The 14,979-nt window shown below is 42.0% G+C and overlaps 1 protein-coding gene across 2 annotated transcripts in view; it reads left to right on the forward strand.

Annotated features, from left to right (window-relative positions):
• Positions 1-8,339, forward strand: part of furina (furin (paired basic amino acid cleaving enzyme) a) — a 74,047-nt gene extending 65,708 nt beyond the window's left edge. For both annotated transcript variants that reach the window (XM_029426265.1, XM_029426275.1), the window contains exons 11-16: positions 217-320; positions 566-683; positions 3,855-4,034; positions 4,129-4,253; positions 5,641-5,763; positions 6,688-8,339. In XM_029426265.1, the coding sequence (XP_029282125.1) occupies positions 217-320; positions 566-683; positions 3,855-4,034; positions 4,129-4,253; positions 5,641-5,763; positions 6,688-7,295 (1,258 nt within the window). In that variant the 3' untranslated portion in view covers positions 7,296-8,339. The remainder of the gene's footprint in view (positions 1-216; positions 321-565; positions 684-3,854; positions 4,035-4,128; positions 4,254-5,640; positions 5,764-6,687) is intronic.
• The last annotated feature ends 6,640 nt before the right edge of the window (positions 8,340-14,979 follow it).

Raw genomic sequence — 14,979 nt, forward strand, 5'->3', positions numbered from 1 at the left:
ACTCTAACACAGGAAAGTATGTGGCTGCTACTCCATTGTATTTAATCAGCTGTCCACCTGCAGGTTAAGACTGTAGGACGTATTGTCAGAGGCCTCTTGTTGAGACACTCAAAAGGATCAAACAGAGTCTTACATGTGTGTCTCCCTGTGTGTGTGTGTCTTTCTCTTTATGTGGCTGTTTGTGTCTTTGTGCGCTTGCATATACACACATTCCAGTAAAAATCTGACCTGGAGGGACATGCAACATCTGGTTGTACGAACTTCTCACCCTGCCCACCTGCTCACCAACGACTGGAGAACCAATGGGGTTGGGCGCAAAGGTAAAACAACTCCTTCCAAGTTCTCTTCTGCCCTCTGAAGTTTGCAAAGGCCTTTGAGGCTCATTAACGTGTTATGCATCTAAAAAACAAATTGTAGCGTGAGATGCAAGGCCCTGGATGTTGTGTGGAAGCTTAAAATAGGTTACACACTGCAGCTCATCTACAGTGTGAAGTTGAAGCTGGGAGAGGATGAGCAGGCTAACATTCGTGTGTCTGTTTCCTCTTTTCTCTCTCGGTATCTGCAGTTAGCCATTCCTATGGATACGGTCTACTTGATGCCAGTGCAATTGTATCGCTGGCTGAAACGTGGACTAATGTGAGGCCACAGCGGAAATGTGTGATCACAATGGTCTGTGAGCCAAGGTTAGTACATATCCACACGCACACAAAAACACACACACTTACAGCTCACTGAATTTATCTCAACACCATGACTTTTTAGCCACTTCACTGATTTTACATGCACAGCAATGTACTTGCCTTGTGGCGAACTATGTATAGTGTAAAATCAGCTGTGTAAATGCATCTGTGGTGCTGGAGGAAGCTTTCTAAACTTTGAAAGAATAACCCTGAACCCTAATCTGTCTTGTGTGAGTCCTCGATCTTTATGGAAGTGCACTAATAAATCACTGCAGCACCCCGATTTTACCAGAGAAAGTGCCTCGCTGGCATAAAAACATAGTTTCACAGTTTACAGAAGTGTCCCGGCTAAGATGGCAGCAGCACATAGAGTGCAGAAGAAATACCCACACGTATGATCAAACTGATCCAATATTAAGAGATGAATGTGATCAGAAAGACGATGTAATGCTGATAAAATAATCAATACACCATTACAAGAAATGGACAAACAAGAAATACAGTTTCATATACATTGCTATGATGTAAACTTGGCGTGGGATTTAAGCGTCGGGATAAGATAAACCTGGATGTTTGAGCCGCAGTGAGCGATAAGAGAAACTGACATTAAACTGGTCCATAACAGAGCGCAGGTGTAAGAGATGCTCGTGTATCACTGAGCCGTCATGCTTTGCTGCAGTGACACGTTATGTCTTCATCTGCAGCACGGCTCCGGGCGCACGTTGAAATTCTCGTGTGTGTGTGTGTGTGTGTGTGTGTGTGTGTGTGTCAGGCACAAAGCTTGGCTTGAAAGGGAGCATTTAAAAGCGGAATAGTAATTTGTAAATTCATGTGTTCCTTTGGCTGTTAAGACTCTATATTTCTCCTCAGCCATTTTATTCCCTCTCTTCTCGGTGTCACAGTCTAAACCCAGGCTGACGTCTCCTCTTCATTATGCGCTGCCTGTCACTTCCCTCGCTTGGTTTGGGGTATCTCTCTCTTTTTGCTGCAGCTATGAGATGCTCAGAGCAGATGGTTCGAGCGTCTGGGAGCAACAGTCAAGGCAGGTTATTCAATTTACATTTTAGGTGTTTAGCTGACTCACTTATCCAGCGTGGTTTGAAACAAGTCGGCAGGCAGGGCTTCAGTGGCGTTCTCGCTGTCAATTATACCCAGTGATTACATCTAACACAATCATGACTACAGGGAGAACAGTACTACACAATTATGACCATTATACAATTCCTTTCTGCCATAAACTTAACTAACTGTGAGATGATGAATGAATAACTTTGGAGTTTTGAGTTGTTATAGAAAGATTTGTGTATGGATTTCAAAGTGGCCGGAGTTTGCCGATCATTCATTTTAGTTGCATCTGTCGGCATAACCGTGTTTCCTTTTGGAAAATGGTTTGTTCTTGTAAGCATGTGGCTAATCAAATAAGTGAGTGTAAAGGCTTTTTTTTAATAGGTGAGAGTTCTTGTCTCGGGGCGGCTGCAGCTCAGGAGGTAGAGCAGCAGTCCACTAATTGGAAATCTGTGGTTTGAACCTTTTTACCCTTCAGTCTACTTGTCCAAGTGTCCTTGGGCAAGATACTGAACCCCAAATTGGTGTGTGTGTGTGTGTGTGTGTGTGTGTGTGTGTGTGTGTGTGTGTGTGTGTGTGTGTGTGTGTGTGTGTGTGTGTGTGTGTGTGTGTGTGTGTGTGTGTGTGTGTGTGTGTGTGTGTGTGTGTGTGTGTGTGTGTGTGTGTGTGTGTGTGTGTGTGTGTGGCAGTCAATTTTTTCAACATTGAACGTGACGGACACCCAGATGTGTGCAAACACTTTGTTCTGAAAAAGGATTTAGAAAACTTTAATGCAAATTACTACCAGGACTGCAACATTTTTTTTGTATTACTGCAAACCGGAGTGTGGCACGAGTCGGAAGCTCTGACAAAGCTTTTGGAAAAGGGATTTATGATTTAGAAACACTCTGAAGCGTGCTTACCACCAAATAGATGGCAATTCTTCATGTTTGGCTGTCTCCCAGAATATTTGTTGGTGGTTCTGAAAAGCTTTATAAACACTGGATTAAAAAGCACATTTGTGTCTCCCAAGGATTAGTGCTTTAAACAGATTTAATGTAGAAATAGTTTAATAAAGGATTTCTAAAATGTGATAAATGTGTGATTGGTAGATGTTTTATAATACATTGGACAGGATCTGCTGTGAGCTGCTAGATCCCAGGGAAAAAACAAATTCAAGCAGAAGGCAACAAAAAAAAAAAAAACTCTTCTGGGTTGTGTTTTGGTTGTTTGTGATGTTTACAATCATCACCGAGGTGATTTTTACTCGTGGCTGCCACTAAAATGTTAATGAAAAGAGCCAAACTTGTCATCTTTCTTGATCAGTTTCTCTCATTCACTTGTTGATTTGTAGGTTTGTTGCTTATTCCTCCCTCTTTCTCTGCGTGCCTGTAAAAACAGATGCCATGCCTGCAACAGTGCCACAAATGTTGCTTCTCCCAAGCCTTAAATCACAGACGCCTGCGCCGCAGTGGTCAAATGGCAGCGATAAATCAACTTCAGCAGCCATTTGTATGGATTTCCATTTCTTTCTCTCGTGATTTCTGACTCTACCTACAGTAGAAACACCACAAATTACATATTGCGATAGCCCCGAACATTCAAATTATGAAGTGCTGCATTTCTGCTAATTTGCCTCACAATAACAATGTGGACAGTCTCTGTATGACTCGATGGCATCTCGTGTAGAAGTTCAAAAGCGTTTATGTTTTTCTATAATCATGAATCATGAAAAATATATCTTCTTAAAAACAGCGTGACAGTTTAGTGATCAGAACACCTAGTGACACTAAAGCCCGGGAGTCTTCCTCCTCCTCCTCCTCCTCCTCCTCCTCCTCAGAATTGTTGTGGATGCGTCTAATCTCCTAAGCGAGGGAGTAAAAAGAGTTGGGTGCTTTACTTCCACAGAGAGGAAACTGTCTACAGGTTGTGAGACGCTAAGCCTGTTCAAGGCCACAAACTCGTCACCCTTTTGCAGGCGTTCACGCTGGCCCCGAGCCAAATGTCACACTCGCACAGTCATCTGGAGTGTAGCTTATCCCGAGCTCAGAACGAGCCAGTAATACCTACAACTAACGAATACCGCCGTCTTCATGCGTCTTCTTCTTTGTGTCGTTTCTCATTTGACAGGAACATTGGCAGCCATTTGTCGATTAACATGAGTGTGGACGCCTGCACGGGGACAGACAGTTACGTGACCTCATTAGAGCACGTCCAGGCCCGGCTCACCCTGTCATACAACCGCAGGGGAAACCTGGCCATTCACCTCATTAGTCCTGCCGGCACACGCTCCACTCTGCTCCACCCCAGGTACAAACACAAGTACGCACACACACACGGGACAATACAGTACAAGTTGGTAAACACAGACTGTTGACTCTGCTTGCTTGTGGTTTTCCTGCAGGCCTCACGACTACTCATCAGAGGGTTTTAACGACTGGGCTTTCATGACCACCCACTCCTGGGACGAGACGCCCACCGGGACATGGATGCTGGAGATCGAGAACGTGGCTGGTGCCAGTGACTATGGTATCTTTGTCTTTGAGAGTCTTTGTCTTATGTTTGTTTGTTCATATCTAGAATGTAATGCTGTCCAAGTGTATCTTCTTCTTAGTCTTTTGCCCGTGTTTGAAATATTGTTACAGCTAATGATTATTTTCTTTATTAATTAGTAAAAGATGCCCATCCTCATTTTCAAGGAGACACCTTAATATAACTTTTAATTTTTATTATTTATCAAGAGCCAAAAGCACAACACACAAACAACCGCAAATCAAAAAAGTAAATGTGTAATTAGATATAAACAAGACATTAAATATAGAATACTAAATCCTGATTCTCATGCGAAAGGTCAACGGAAATATACAAATGAGAACTTGAAAATTAACTTTCCCTGGATAATTATTGGAATCAAATATAGAGACTAATCTTTTAATTTCAGCAGGTGACTTTTTACATATAGAGTGTTTGTTGAAGACAGAAGGATTCTCATACAAATGCTGTTTAAATAATTTGCTTATATTAATCAAATTGTACACTTACAGTGTTCATTTTGGTCAATTAGATGGTAATCTGCATGAGAAATAAAAGAATTTGGTCATAATAATAATCCCCTAAAGTGATCAATGTGACCCGGACAGACGTGACGTACATATTTCCACTGTATATATATATTTATTTTTGATAGTGACTGTAGAGATACTGGTGGAAAGAGGCAACAAGTGGATTTAAACATGCGGCGTTCGGATCACATGGTATGCGTCTTAACCGGGAGGCCACCAGGAGGGCATATGCGAATGTTATTCAACACGTGCATTAATCAGTTGAGTCTAGAGTTCGGCTCAAGGGTTACGGACTCGATGCCAGGAGATTAGAGATCAAGTAGTACCTTTTGCCTTTGTTCTCTTTATAGGATTCTGACTCTGTAGCTCTGCAGCAATCCATTTTCTTATTGCAGTGAGCATGACAAAGCAGCGGCGTGAATACTTCACTCTTTCTGTTTGCACTTGCACCAACAACCGTCTGCATAAAGGACTCATCAGGTTCACCCACAACACAGCATTCAGAAGCCAAGAAAACCCCCAGATCTAGATAATCTGCTCACACCTCCCTCCTCAGCAAGAAGTGATTTACTAGAGTGGAACCTCTCACGAGTCCCCACACTCTAACGACTCTTCAGAGATGTGCACTTTATAACACTTATATTAGGCACGGATTGAAATCTTACTGTCTTTAAATTGCGACTCATTTCAAGGACTCATTTTCTGTCACTTTATGCAGAAAATCCAAGAGTCTACAATGAGAAGAGGATACATTCATGAAATCCACCCTTGGAAGTGCTGGAGCCTCACTGTTTTTGACAGGCCTACTTTGCCACGGTTAATTTCAGTGTTTTTTTTTTTTTATCTCCTCTTAGGCACTCTGACCCAGTTCATCCTGGTGCTGTATGGCACCGGCTCAGCATCTTCCAGCTCCTCTGCAAAGGCTCAGCCTGTCGATGACTACTGTAAAACCTTGGACCTGAGGCAGATATGCATCGGTAAGACTATCTCTTGGGGGGGGGGGTGAAATATTATCCCTTGTGTGTTCAGCTGCCTCTGTTTGCATTGCATGTCTCTGTGTCAACTGTGAGCAGACGGATTTGAAAGTGGCACAATTATCTTATTCAAACTATTCCTGCAAACGTCATGTCATTATGGAGCTTTAGCGTCTTAAATTTGAAATGAAGATCGAACTTCTGATGATATCAAAGACCTTTTTACTGCTAGTCACTTTTTAATAACCTCATTTAAATGTAATGGTCTTCTACCCATCCAAATACTGCTATAGGCAAGGTCTCAAGATAGTACTGTATACAGTAAACCCACCTACATGTTGTCTGAAACGGTGACAGTCTGACCCCTACAGGCTGTCAGAGGTATTTGCAAGAGATCATTACCGTCATTAGAGGCTGCACTGAATTTAATTATCATATATGGGATTATCATATCAAATATCATGTAGGAAACGAAGCTCTCTGGCTTGAGGATCACAACTATAGTTTTCTCTGTTTTAGAAAGTTGACAAGACCCTGCAGTAAATTAGCTGTTCCTCCTTCTGTTGGCTCACACTCCTGTTTTCAGCTCTGTTACCCCCGGCACCCACATTCTGTTAATTGCCATCATATGCAATGATCTGCATCTGGACCTGCTGCATATGGAAATGTCTCTGTTGACTTAAACATGCTGCACTCAGCATTTTAATTGCAAACAAAAGTAAGAATGGCGACCTACGAGCCAAATTGCCTCCAAACTTTTGTTCAACATTTTCCAAGTTACAAAACAACCCGTATTTAACTGTGCCCTCTGAGCCTCGAGTGTCTTGGCAGGAATCCTGCTTCTCTGTTTTTGGTTCGACTGACTCGTATGAAGAGGAGAAAGGTGTGCCCAGCTTTCTTTCTCACTTTTGTTTCTCTGTGTTACAGAGTGCAACTCCGGCCACTTCCTCTTTCAGCAGGGCTGTGTGAAAGAATGTCCAGCAGGCTTCTCAGTGGGCTCCCAGCCCCTCAACTACACAGTGGGAAACTTTATGCTACCAGCTTCCGTCCCATCCTGTCTGCCCTGCCCACCGTCCTGCCTGACCTGCAGCAGCCTCAGCCCTCAGGCCTGCCTGTCCTGCCCCCCTCACAACTCCCTGGACCCCATCTCTGGCGCCTGCCTGCACCTCAACCAGTACATGCGCCATACCCCTCGCAACTTCATGGTGGGCCAGGAGAACCCGGGAATGCAGCTCCAGTTGAGCTCCCGGCTGCCCATCACCATCGCCGTGCTCAGCTGCATGGCCATCATCGCCACCTTCGCCGGCACCTTCCTGCTGCTGCAGCTGCGCTCTGGCGCACTCATCAAGCTGCCCTCTCTGGAGGCTGGCGGCGGCCTCGGGAGTAGTTTCAGCCTCGGGGGAAATAGGGTGGTGTCGTACCGCGGCATCCCGACAGTGTGGGGGGATGATGGGATAAATACGGACTCTGATAACGAAGATTTTGACGTCCATAATGAGAGGACTGCCTTTATCAAAACACAAAGTGCTCTTTAATGCCCCTCCCCGCATCCCTCGCTCCTTCCTGCTTTTAAAGTCTTCTGATAATTCAGAACTGCCCTCTCTCAGCCTTTTCATCCTTTTTCCCTTGTCTCTGTCTTACCGTGTTTTCCTCTTAGCCCTGCTTCAGCATCTACTGTGGGAGACCTGATTGGAAGCTGCCGTCTCTCAGAGCGCTGGATGACCCGAGCTTTGCTCTGTTCATACATGGGCGCTTTTCTATTAAACTGGCTCTCTCCCTCCTCTTGCCCTCGATCACTAACAATGTATGTCTGTGCCGAGTCCATTTTCCCCTCCAGCTCAAGCTCTTTTTTTTGTTACAGTAAACAAATGATTATTTTCCTTCTCTTTCCATCAGTGCAGTAGCCAGACAAGATTGTTGAATGTGAGGAGTAGAGATGCGTGAATGTGAGCGTGTAAATCTGAAACATGTGCTGCCCTTTATAGAGAAGCGAAAGCTGGTCCTGTCACATTTAGTACTTTTAACTTAAAAGTGATAAAGAATTGTATAGCGAGGCATGAAATCGGATTAGGAAACATTGATTCTATCTCTGAAGCGTCGTCAATTTCCAAAATCTGATCATAAAAGCACCACTTATCTGTAGCGAGTCAGTGTATTTTCATAATTCAAAAGCATAATACTTGGCAAGATAATGTCCACACGTTAATGCCTCTCTGTATGATGAGACAATGTTTTCTATTTACTTTAAACAAAATCCATTTTTCTACATCTGTCTTTAAAAGAAGATCTGTATAGTTATTGTTCTAGGTGTGAGAGAGGCTTTAATTCTCCTATTGCACACAAGTCTGGAAAGATCTCTCTCTCTGGCAGAACAAACTGTGAGTCACACAATTAGCGAGGCTTCTTCAGTTTATCCCGGTTTAAAAACTATAAATTGTTCTGCGCTCATCACCTCCCCAACCGTCACACAGAAGAGCATCAAGAAAGTAAGATAAATTAAAAGAAGGAAGAAGAAAAAAAAAAAAAGCACACAGGCCACTCGATCAACCCTGAAGCACAAGCCCTTCAGCGATATTACATCTTTGTTTGATGTGCTTACATCCCGGGGCTGAGAGAGAAGCCGCCGAAGTGCTGATGGCATCCAGAACAATATGTGATGTTGAGCACAAGAGCTTCTCAAAAGCAGCTGGCAGGTGTGGAGTTACCTGTGATTGATTTCTTGACAGCGCAGACAAAGTCCACAATACATCAAGGCGTTCCCTTTTGGCAGAGTGCATTAGCACTACAATCCTACATTAGACGCTCCTCGTATCATAATAAGTGAAACTGCATTAATGTGTGTGTGTGTGTGTGTGTGTTAGTTTACTTCTTTTGAGGTGGAGACAATATTTATCTGCCCTCTGAAGTGAAGGTTCCCTTTCCTCCTTCGCTTCAGTCTCTGCTCTCGTCTTCAAATCTTGAATGCTGTTTAGAAATCCTGCGTGAGGACGTCTCATCAGCATCTCTGCATTTACCCTCCAGTCTTCATCTTATCTGAATTTCAGATTATCTCTTCAGTGTACTTGCCAATTAATTATATTCTGAATGATACTGCAGCAACTATTTATTCTGAGGGTTTTTATTCATACCTCTAGGGAAGATTGTTTTAAAGTGATTCCTTTTCCCCGGGGCTGGTTATCATCTAAAATGTGCGTCTCTTGATTTAACTATTTTGAATACATTGATCGCTTCTTGTACTTTCGTTGAAAGTCTGATCATTCTTCTCCAGTACAAAAACGATGGAGCTGGCCGAGAGAGGTTGTCATGGTGACGACATGCATACAAAACTGCAGCTGCTCATCTCTTTTTCTTTTCTTTTTTTTATATATCTACCTCTCATATCATCCAGCAAGGTTTCATATGCCGTTAGAGCAGCTGTTAAATGATTATAGAGGTTGAATTATATGTAGGTCAGATATGAAAACGCTTGTCGGGAAAGATTTAGGGAGAATGGGCATGCAAGTCAAATTTATGTATTTGAAGAGAACGAAACAATTGTGATTCAGAAACTGTAAAGCTTCTGTGTAAACTGTAGTCTGCTCTCTTGTAAAATGTATTGCCTGTAGGATCAGCATTCATGGGCCGTCACACCTGAGCTGTAAGACCTGTTATTGAAAATAGTACGGGGCAGAAGGTTCGACCATATATCTTGTTGACCAGCGTTTAAGTGCTAAATCAATTTGAAATTTTCCGAGGCGTTTGTTTTCCTCATCTGTCATCCCTTCTACTCCATCGGGGGGGGGGGGGGGGGGGGGGAAGGGACCTTTTTGTTCATGAGTTCATGTCACTGACAATCAAATAATTTCCTTGTTTTGAGGGCGAGAAGCTGCACAAGCACACACAACTAATCAATTTTAATTGAACCACTTATGTTGGAAAAGCTTTCTTTGAAGGTATTATTCATAAATATTCAGAGCTGAATCTGAATTGCGAAAGCGTGTTCAGAGGAGAGAAAAAAAAACCATTTCAAACCAACACCTTCCAACATCCTGTTCACTGGGACGCTGAAAGATTGGTGAGCATGCTGTCAAACAGCACTGAGCCAGGAAGCTTAATTCATCTCAGATGGCCAGTGCAGGTGTGCTTATCACTGCAGTTTCAGCCAGGAAGCAATGAACACGATCGCAACCTGAGAATGTGGCTTCAAAGAGCGAGGCTGATGTGGCTGCAGAATAACGAGCGAGTGCTGCATAGCTTTGTGTGATGTACATTAGTGCCTACTGCCATTTAGGCTTCGATTAGCCCCAGTTTAAGGTGTGTGTGTGTGTGTGTGTGTGTGTGTGTGTGTGTGTGTGTGTGTAAATGTAATACAGCCTCAGACTTGAGCCACAAAATCTTATTGACTTCCCAGCTTTGTGTGAAGTGTGTAAACAAAAGTAAATTGGGCTCATGTGGCACCAAAATTGCTCCCATAGACTATTTTTCCTAAACTCTAGATTCTAAAAGTTGCTTCTTTAGAATAACTATAATGTGTGGACTCTGACCAATGCAATTAGTATTGATGCTCAATCTCATCCACATTGTGCATCTCCCCTTACAACAGATTTATATATCGCTTCCAGAAAGAGCTTCTCCCAAAGTGCAACGTTTTTGAGGGTGTTCAGGCAAGCCTCTGTGGCCCCTCGAGTGCACACACAAAATGATTTATTCATCTTAGCTTGATGTTGTATCCACTACAGCTTGAAAACTCAGAAAACTTTAAACTGATGAACTCGGAGTTTTGTGCAGTCAAGTGTTCAAACTTTTAAGGAAATCATGAATGCGGGCAGCATTAAGTAGCTGGTGCTTCCAAAGCACAGGGAGCTGCCGAACACCATTAGCAGCCAGCTCACTCCTTTCACTGCAAGAATGTGATGGAAACGACACGCTCGAAACAAAACAAAAAAGGTTCTCTAATTGTGCCAGAAAGCAGCCCATCATCATGAGGCTGCCACTTCACCGAAAGCGTGAAGCCTTTTAATGTAGAAAGTAACAGGAATGTTATACAAAATCTGCTTTGGCGCAAATGGTCTCTTCTAGCTACAAAAGTGAAGACTCATGGGAAGGATGGAGGCTTTTTTCTTTATACAGCTGATTTATTTCACATGGAGCGCGAAGTCGCTTCAGTCCTGCCTTAGGATGTAGTCTGAAGTGATCAATATAAAGTCGGATGGAGTTATTAGGAGCAATATTCTTTGGCATAACCAAAGACAATCATTTTTATGCTGTCTGTTTAGTGTTATGACGTGTTGCGTTCAGGTCGTCACAATCCATCGACCCCCCCCCTTCACTCGTGTTCAAAGTGTTTTGTTGACATCGTTCTGTCACCTCTGCTTTTTTAATTTTTTTTTAAGATCTGCAGTGACACCCTGTATGTTCAGCAGCTGTGAAGGGAGGAGGTTGAATGTATCCCATCTCCATTAACTTAAGGGCTGAATCAGATCTGCGTGCGTCTGTGTGTACACATGCTTGTTTGAGTATGAATGAAACACTATGTGATGGTGGAGGGGGCGGCGGTTAGTGGAGCAGCGGCAGACTACTCTGTTGACCTCCTCCCGCCTCTTGGTGAGGTTCCTGGCCTGTGGCTGCACACAGTACCTTACAGATTTGTGACCTATGAATAATGTACAATAATGACTATCTTACATGGGACATAACTCTAAAATAAGGCCTATTTTTGTACTATATGAATGGTGCAGTGTAATTTTCTTGTAATTTAAAGATTTTTTTGCTCTTGTTTTTCTTCTTTTTATTTAATTGATGTCAATTATAGATTCTACTAAAAAAAATAAAGATCTATGCAAATTTGAATGTGTTTTTATTAACTTTAAATGCTCTTCAAGTCAATATGACTTGGTGTAGGTTTGTGTATAAAAACTACACGGTGGTACCAGAATAACGATGTAAGTCATTCAAAAAGTATTTTTAGCAAAACATACTTACTTACATATTACTGACTACATATTACATTATTAGTTCCTTAACTCGGGGTCGAGTGAGTGCACTTGAGTAAGTTGCAAAATACATCTGAGGGGTCGTGAGATGATTTAAGGAAGAGAAAAGGAAAATCACATCTTTGTGAAATACTGGGATTGATGGCCTTGAACGTTTTAAACTAGTATAGAACCATCTGAGAAGTTTATATTAGAAATGTCTCACGGTGGAAACGTATGTACCACTATTTGATGGACTTTGCTTTATGAACTGTTATTTCCATCAGCCTCAGTTGTACTTGTGTGTAGAGCTGATAAGCAAATGTTAGCATGCGAACAAGCTAAACTAGGATGATGAACCTGGTAAACATTGTTTGGCATCAGGACGTAAAACAGTTTTATTGTGAGCATGATAGCATGCTCAGCACAGTTGTGCCCAAGTACAGCCTCAGAGCCTCCGACGGTAGACTCTTAGTCTTGTAAGAAATCATAAGCCAAAAGTTACTGGTTTAATCTTCCACAAATCTATTCAAAATACTTATTTTCATCCCTGGAGGGGCAATAGGCAAGCAAGCATGTAAACAAAAAATACACACACAAGATTCATTTACACACATTCATAAAATGTGTTTAGAAGAAAACGCACAATTGATAGCAGCAATATTTAAAACCAGTTTAAAAGGTAAAAAGTGAAAGTACATTTATCAGTCCATCACTAATGGCTTCTGGAATAAAACTTTCCTCCCATTTGTTTTACATGCATGTGATTCTAAAACCATTCCTGATGGCAGCAGCTCAAAGTAAGTAAGTTTAAAGGCAACAAGTAACAATAGAGGGAATATAAATGTAGTGAAATAAAGAGCACAGTAGTTCCTCTCTGAAGTGTAATGTGACTGAAGTAGCAGAAAATGGAAGTAGCCAAGTAAAGTACCTCAAAATAGTTTATAAGTACCTGAGTGAAAGTACTTGGTTGCTTTCCACCCTTTTTAAACTGGATGTATCCAGTACAGCATGATTCTCTGTTTCTGTGTCTGCAGTGTGTTGTTGGCTGGAACATATCCTTCAACTGGTTTGTAGATACTGCACCTAAACATAAAAGCAGACATTTCCTCTGTGGTCTGTAGAACCAATCTGAGCTGCACGGCTCAGAGTATTTTTGTCCCTTCTTCTCTGTTCTGTGTAAAGGTCCTGTCACACATATCCGTATGACAGAAACGTATGCCGGCGCATACGAAATATCGGCTATGCGTTGATATAAATTAAGGGTGAGTTGTGATCGTTTGATGGACGCAGACCATACGCCGAACACGGCAGACATACGGCCCTGTCACACAGTTCTGTATGAAACATGCCGGCGTATATGAAAAGTAGCTCAAAATGTGTCCACCTTTTCCACAGCGGTGTTGTAGCTGATGTATACATAACAAATTATTATACGTATGTCAAACATTAATATCGTATCACTTATTTAAAACGTATCAGAGCGTCTGGCCAACGGAGCTGGAGAAGTGCCATCTGGTTCACGTCATGCTGATGCTGGAGAACGGCTAACATGCTGAACGCTAGCTGTACTGTAGAAACACGTTTAATAAGTTACTCCGTCGTCAGGCATCATCTTAACATAGGGTAGGAATAGGGTATCCACTCGTTATCAATAAACTGGCTGTAGGGTTCACCGTCAGCCGACGTAGCCTATATCTAACGTACCTCTAACGTAGTCACGTAGGTATTTGCGTACTATATTTACATAGGTAAGTATTCACGTACTGTATTTACGTACGTATTCCGTATTCACGTACGTCTAACGTAACGTAACGTCTGCATATCTTATGAAGCACACGTCGGGTACGTCCGGTAATTTTGAACATGCTCAAAACATCAGCGTTGAACAACACACCCCAGCGTAACACAGTGAGCTCTTAACGAATACTACTTATACCTTACCTTATGTCTACGTACACCAGCGTGTTGCTGATATTTTGTATACGCCATATTTTTGTATACGTTATGCATTTGTTGGGTATTCGTCTGATACATTTTGTATAAGGAAGTGATGCGCTATCAATAGGTTAGACATGCGTATCTGTATATGTTCACTTTTCCGATCCGATGAAAAGTTGGACGTATTTGGACTCTGATAAATTTCCGTATGCGCCGGCACTACGTTTCTGCCATTCGGACATGTGAGACAGGGTCTTAATGAATGTATTTGATGATGTATGGCTGCTGTAATTAAGCCAATGAGTTTATAGCAGAGAGGTTGCATCCAACACCAACCAAGTCATAAATACAAGTAATTAAGTGAGGCTGGGTAACACGCTGTGGTAAAAAGAAAATGAGAAGGTTTTATTTTTTATGTTACGCAACAAACACCATCAGCAGTGATAAGTGATAAGCAGTATATTTAATAAAAAAGATACCCAGAAAAGGTTTCAACACACTTCTCATTTCTCAAAAGTTAAATAGCATTGGGCAATATATTTAAATGATTCTCTCTCTACAGTAGCACAAACCTGCACCTTCATGCATCTGACTTTGAGCTAACTGGGAATACATGATGTCACACACACTGCTACAATAACCTGCGTACCAGCTGTTTATATGGACATTTATGACTTAATAAAAAGGCTCCTGTGAGAGGAACGTATACTGTTGTATTGTTGTACTGAACTATCATTACTGTTGCACTGACGTGTACACTTCATTTTACTGTTGTAATTGGTTTAGGCGTAAAAAGTACAATATTTGCCTCTGAAATACATTGAAGTATAGTGTGTATATATATTGTTGCAAGGTGAGGTGCAGGGTAGCGTCAAACATGACGAAAAGACAACATTTCTCTGGCAGAGAGGTTCTCTTGGAAAATAAGACATTTTATTTTCCAAAAACAAACAATTAATATGAATCAATGAAACAAAACATTCTTTCTTCTCCTGTCTGGTACTCATGCTGTTCTTTCTCCGACCCCCTAACAAAGGAAAAACCACACACAGAGCCCGCCCTCTCAGTTCAAACCGACCAATCAGGTCGGCACTCCGGAACAGAGAGTTTACAAGTTTAGAAATATATACATTGTTTAAATCTCATCTTAAACATCACAAGGCCTCCGTACATTCTTCAACATGTTATCCAAAATACTGCAATCTCAAAACAACAAAACTACCAATACATCCTTCAGTATTTTAACCTAATTAGCTGCCAACACATTACCCATCAATCAACTAATTACCTCCTAGAGCCCGCCCACTCACACACCACATACAATGCC

The sequence above is a fragment of the Cottoperca gobio genome, chromosome 3 (assembly GCF_900634415.1).
Source record: "Cottoperca gobio chromosome 3, fCotGob3.1, whole genome shotgun sequence".
NCBI classification, from domain to species: Eukaryota; Metazoa; Chordata; class Actinopteri; order Perciformes; family Bovichtidae; genus Cottoperca; species Cottoperca gobio.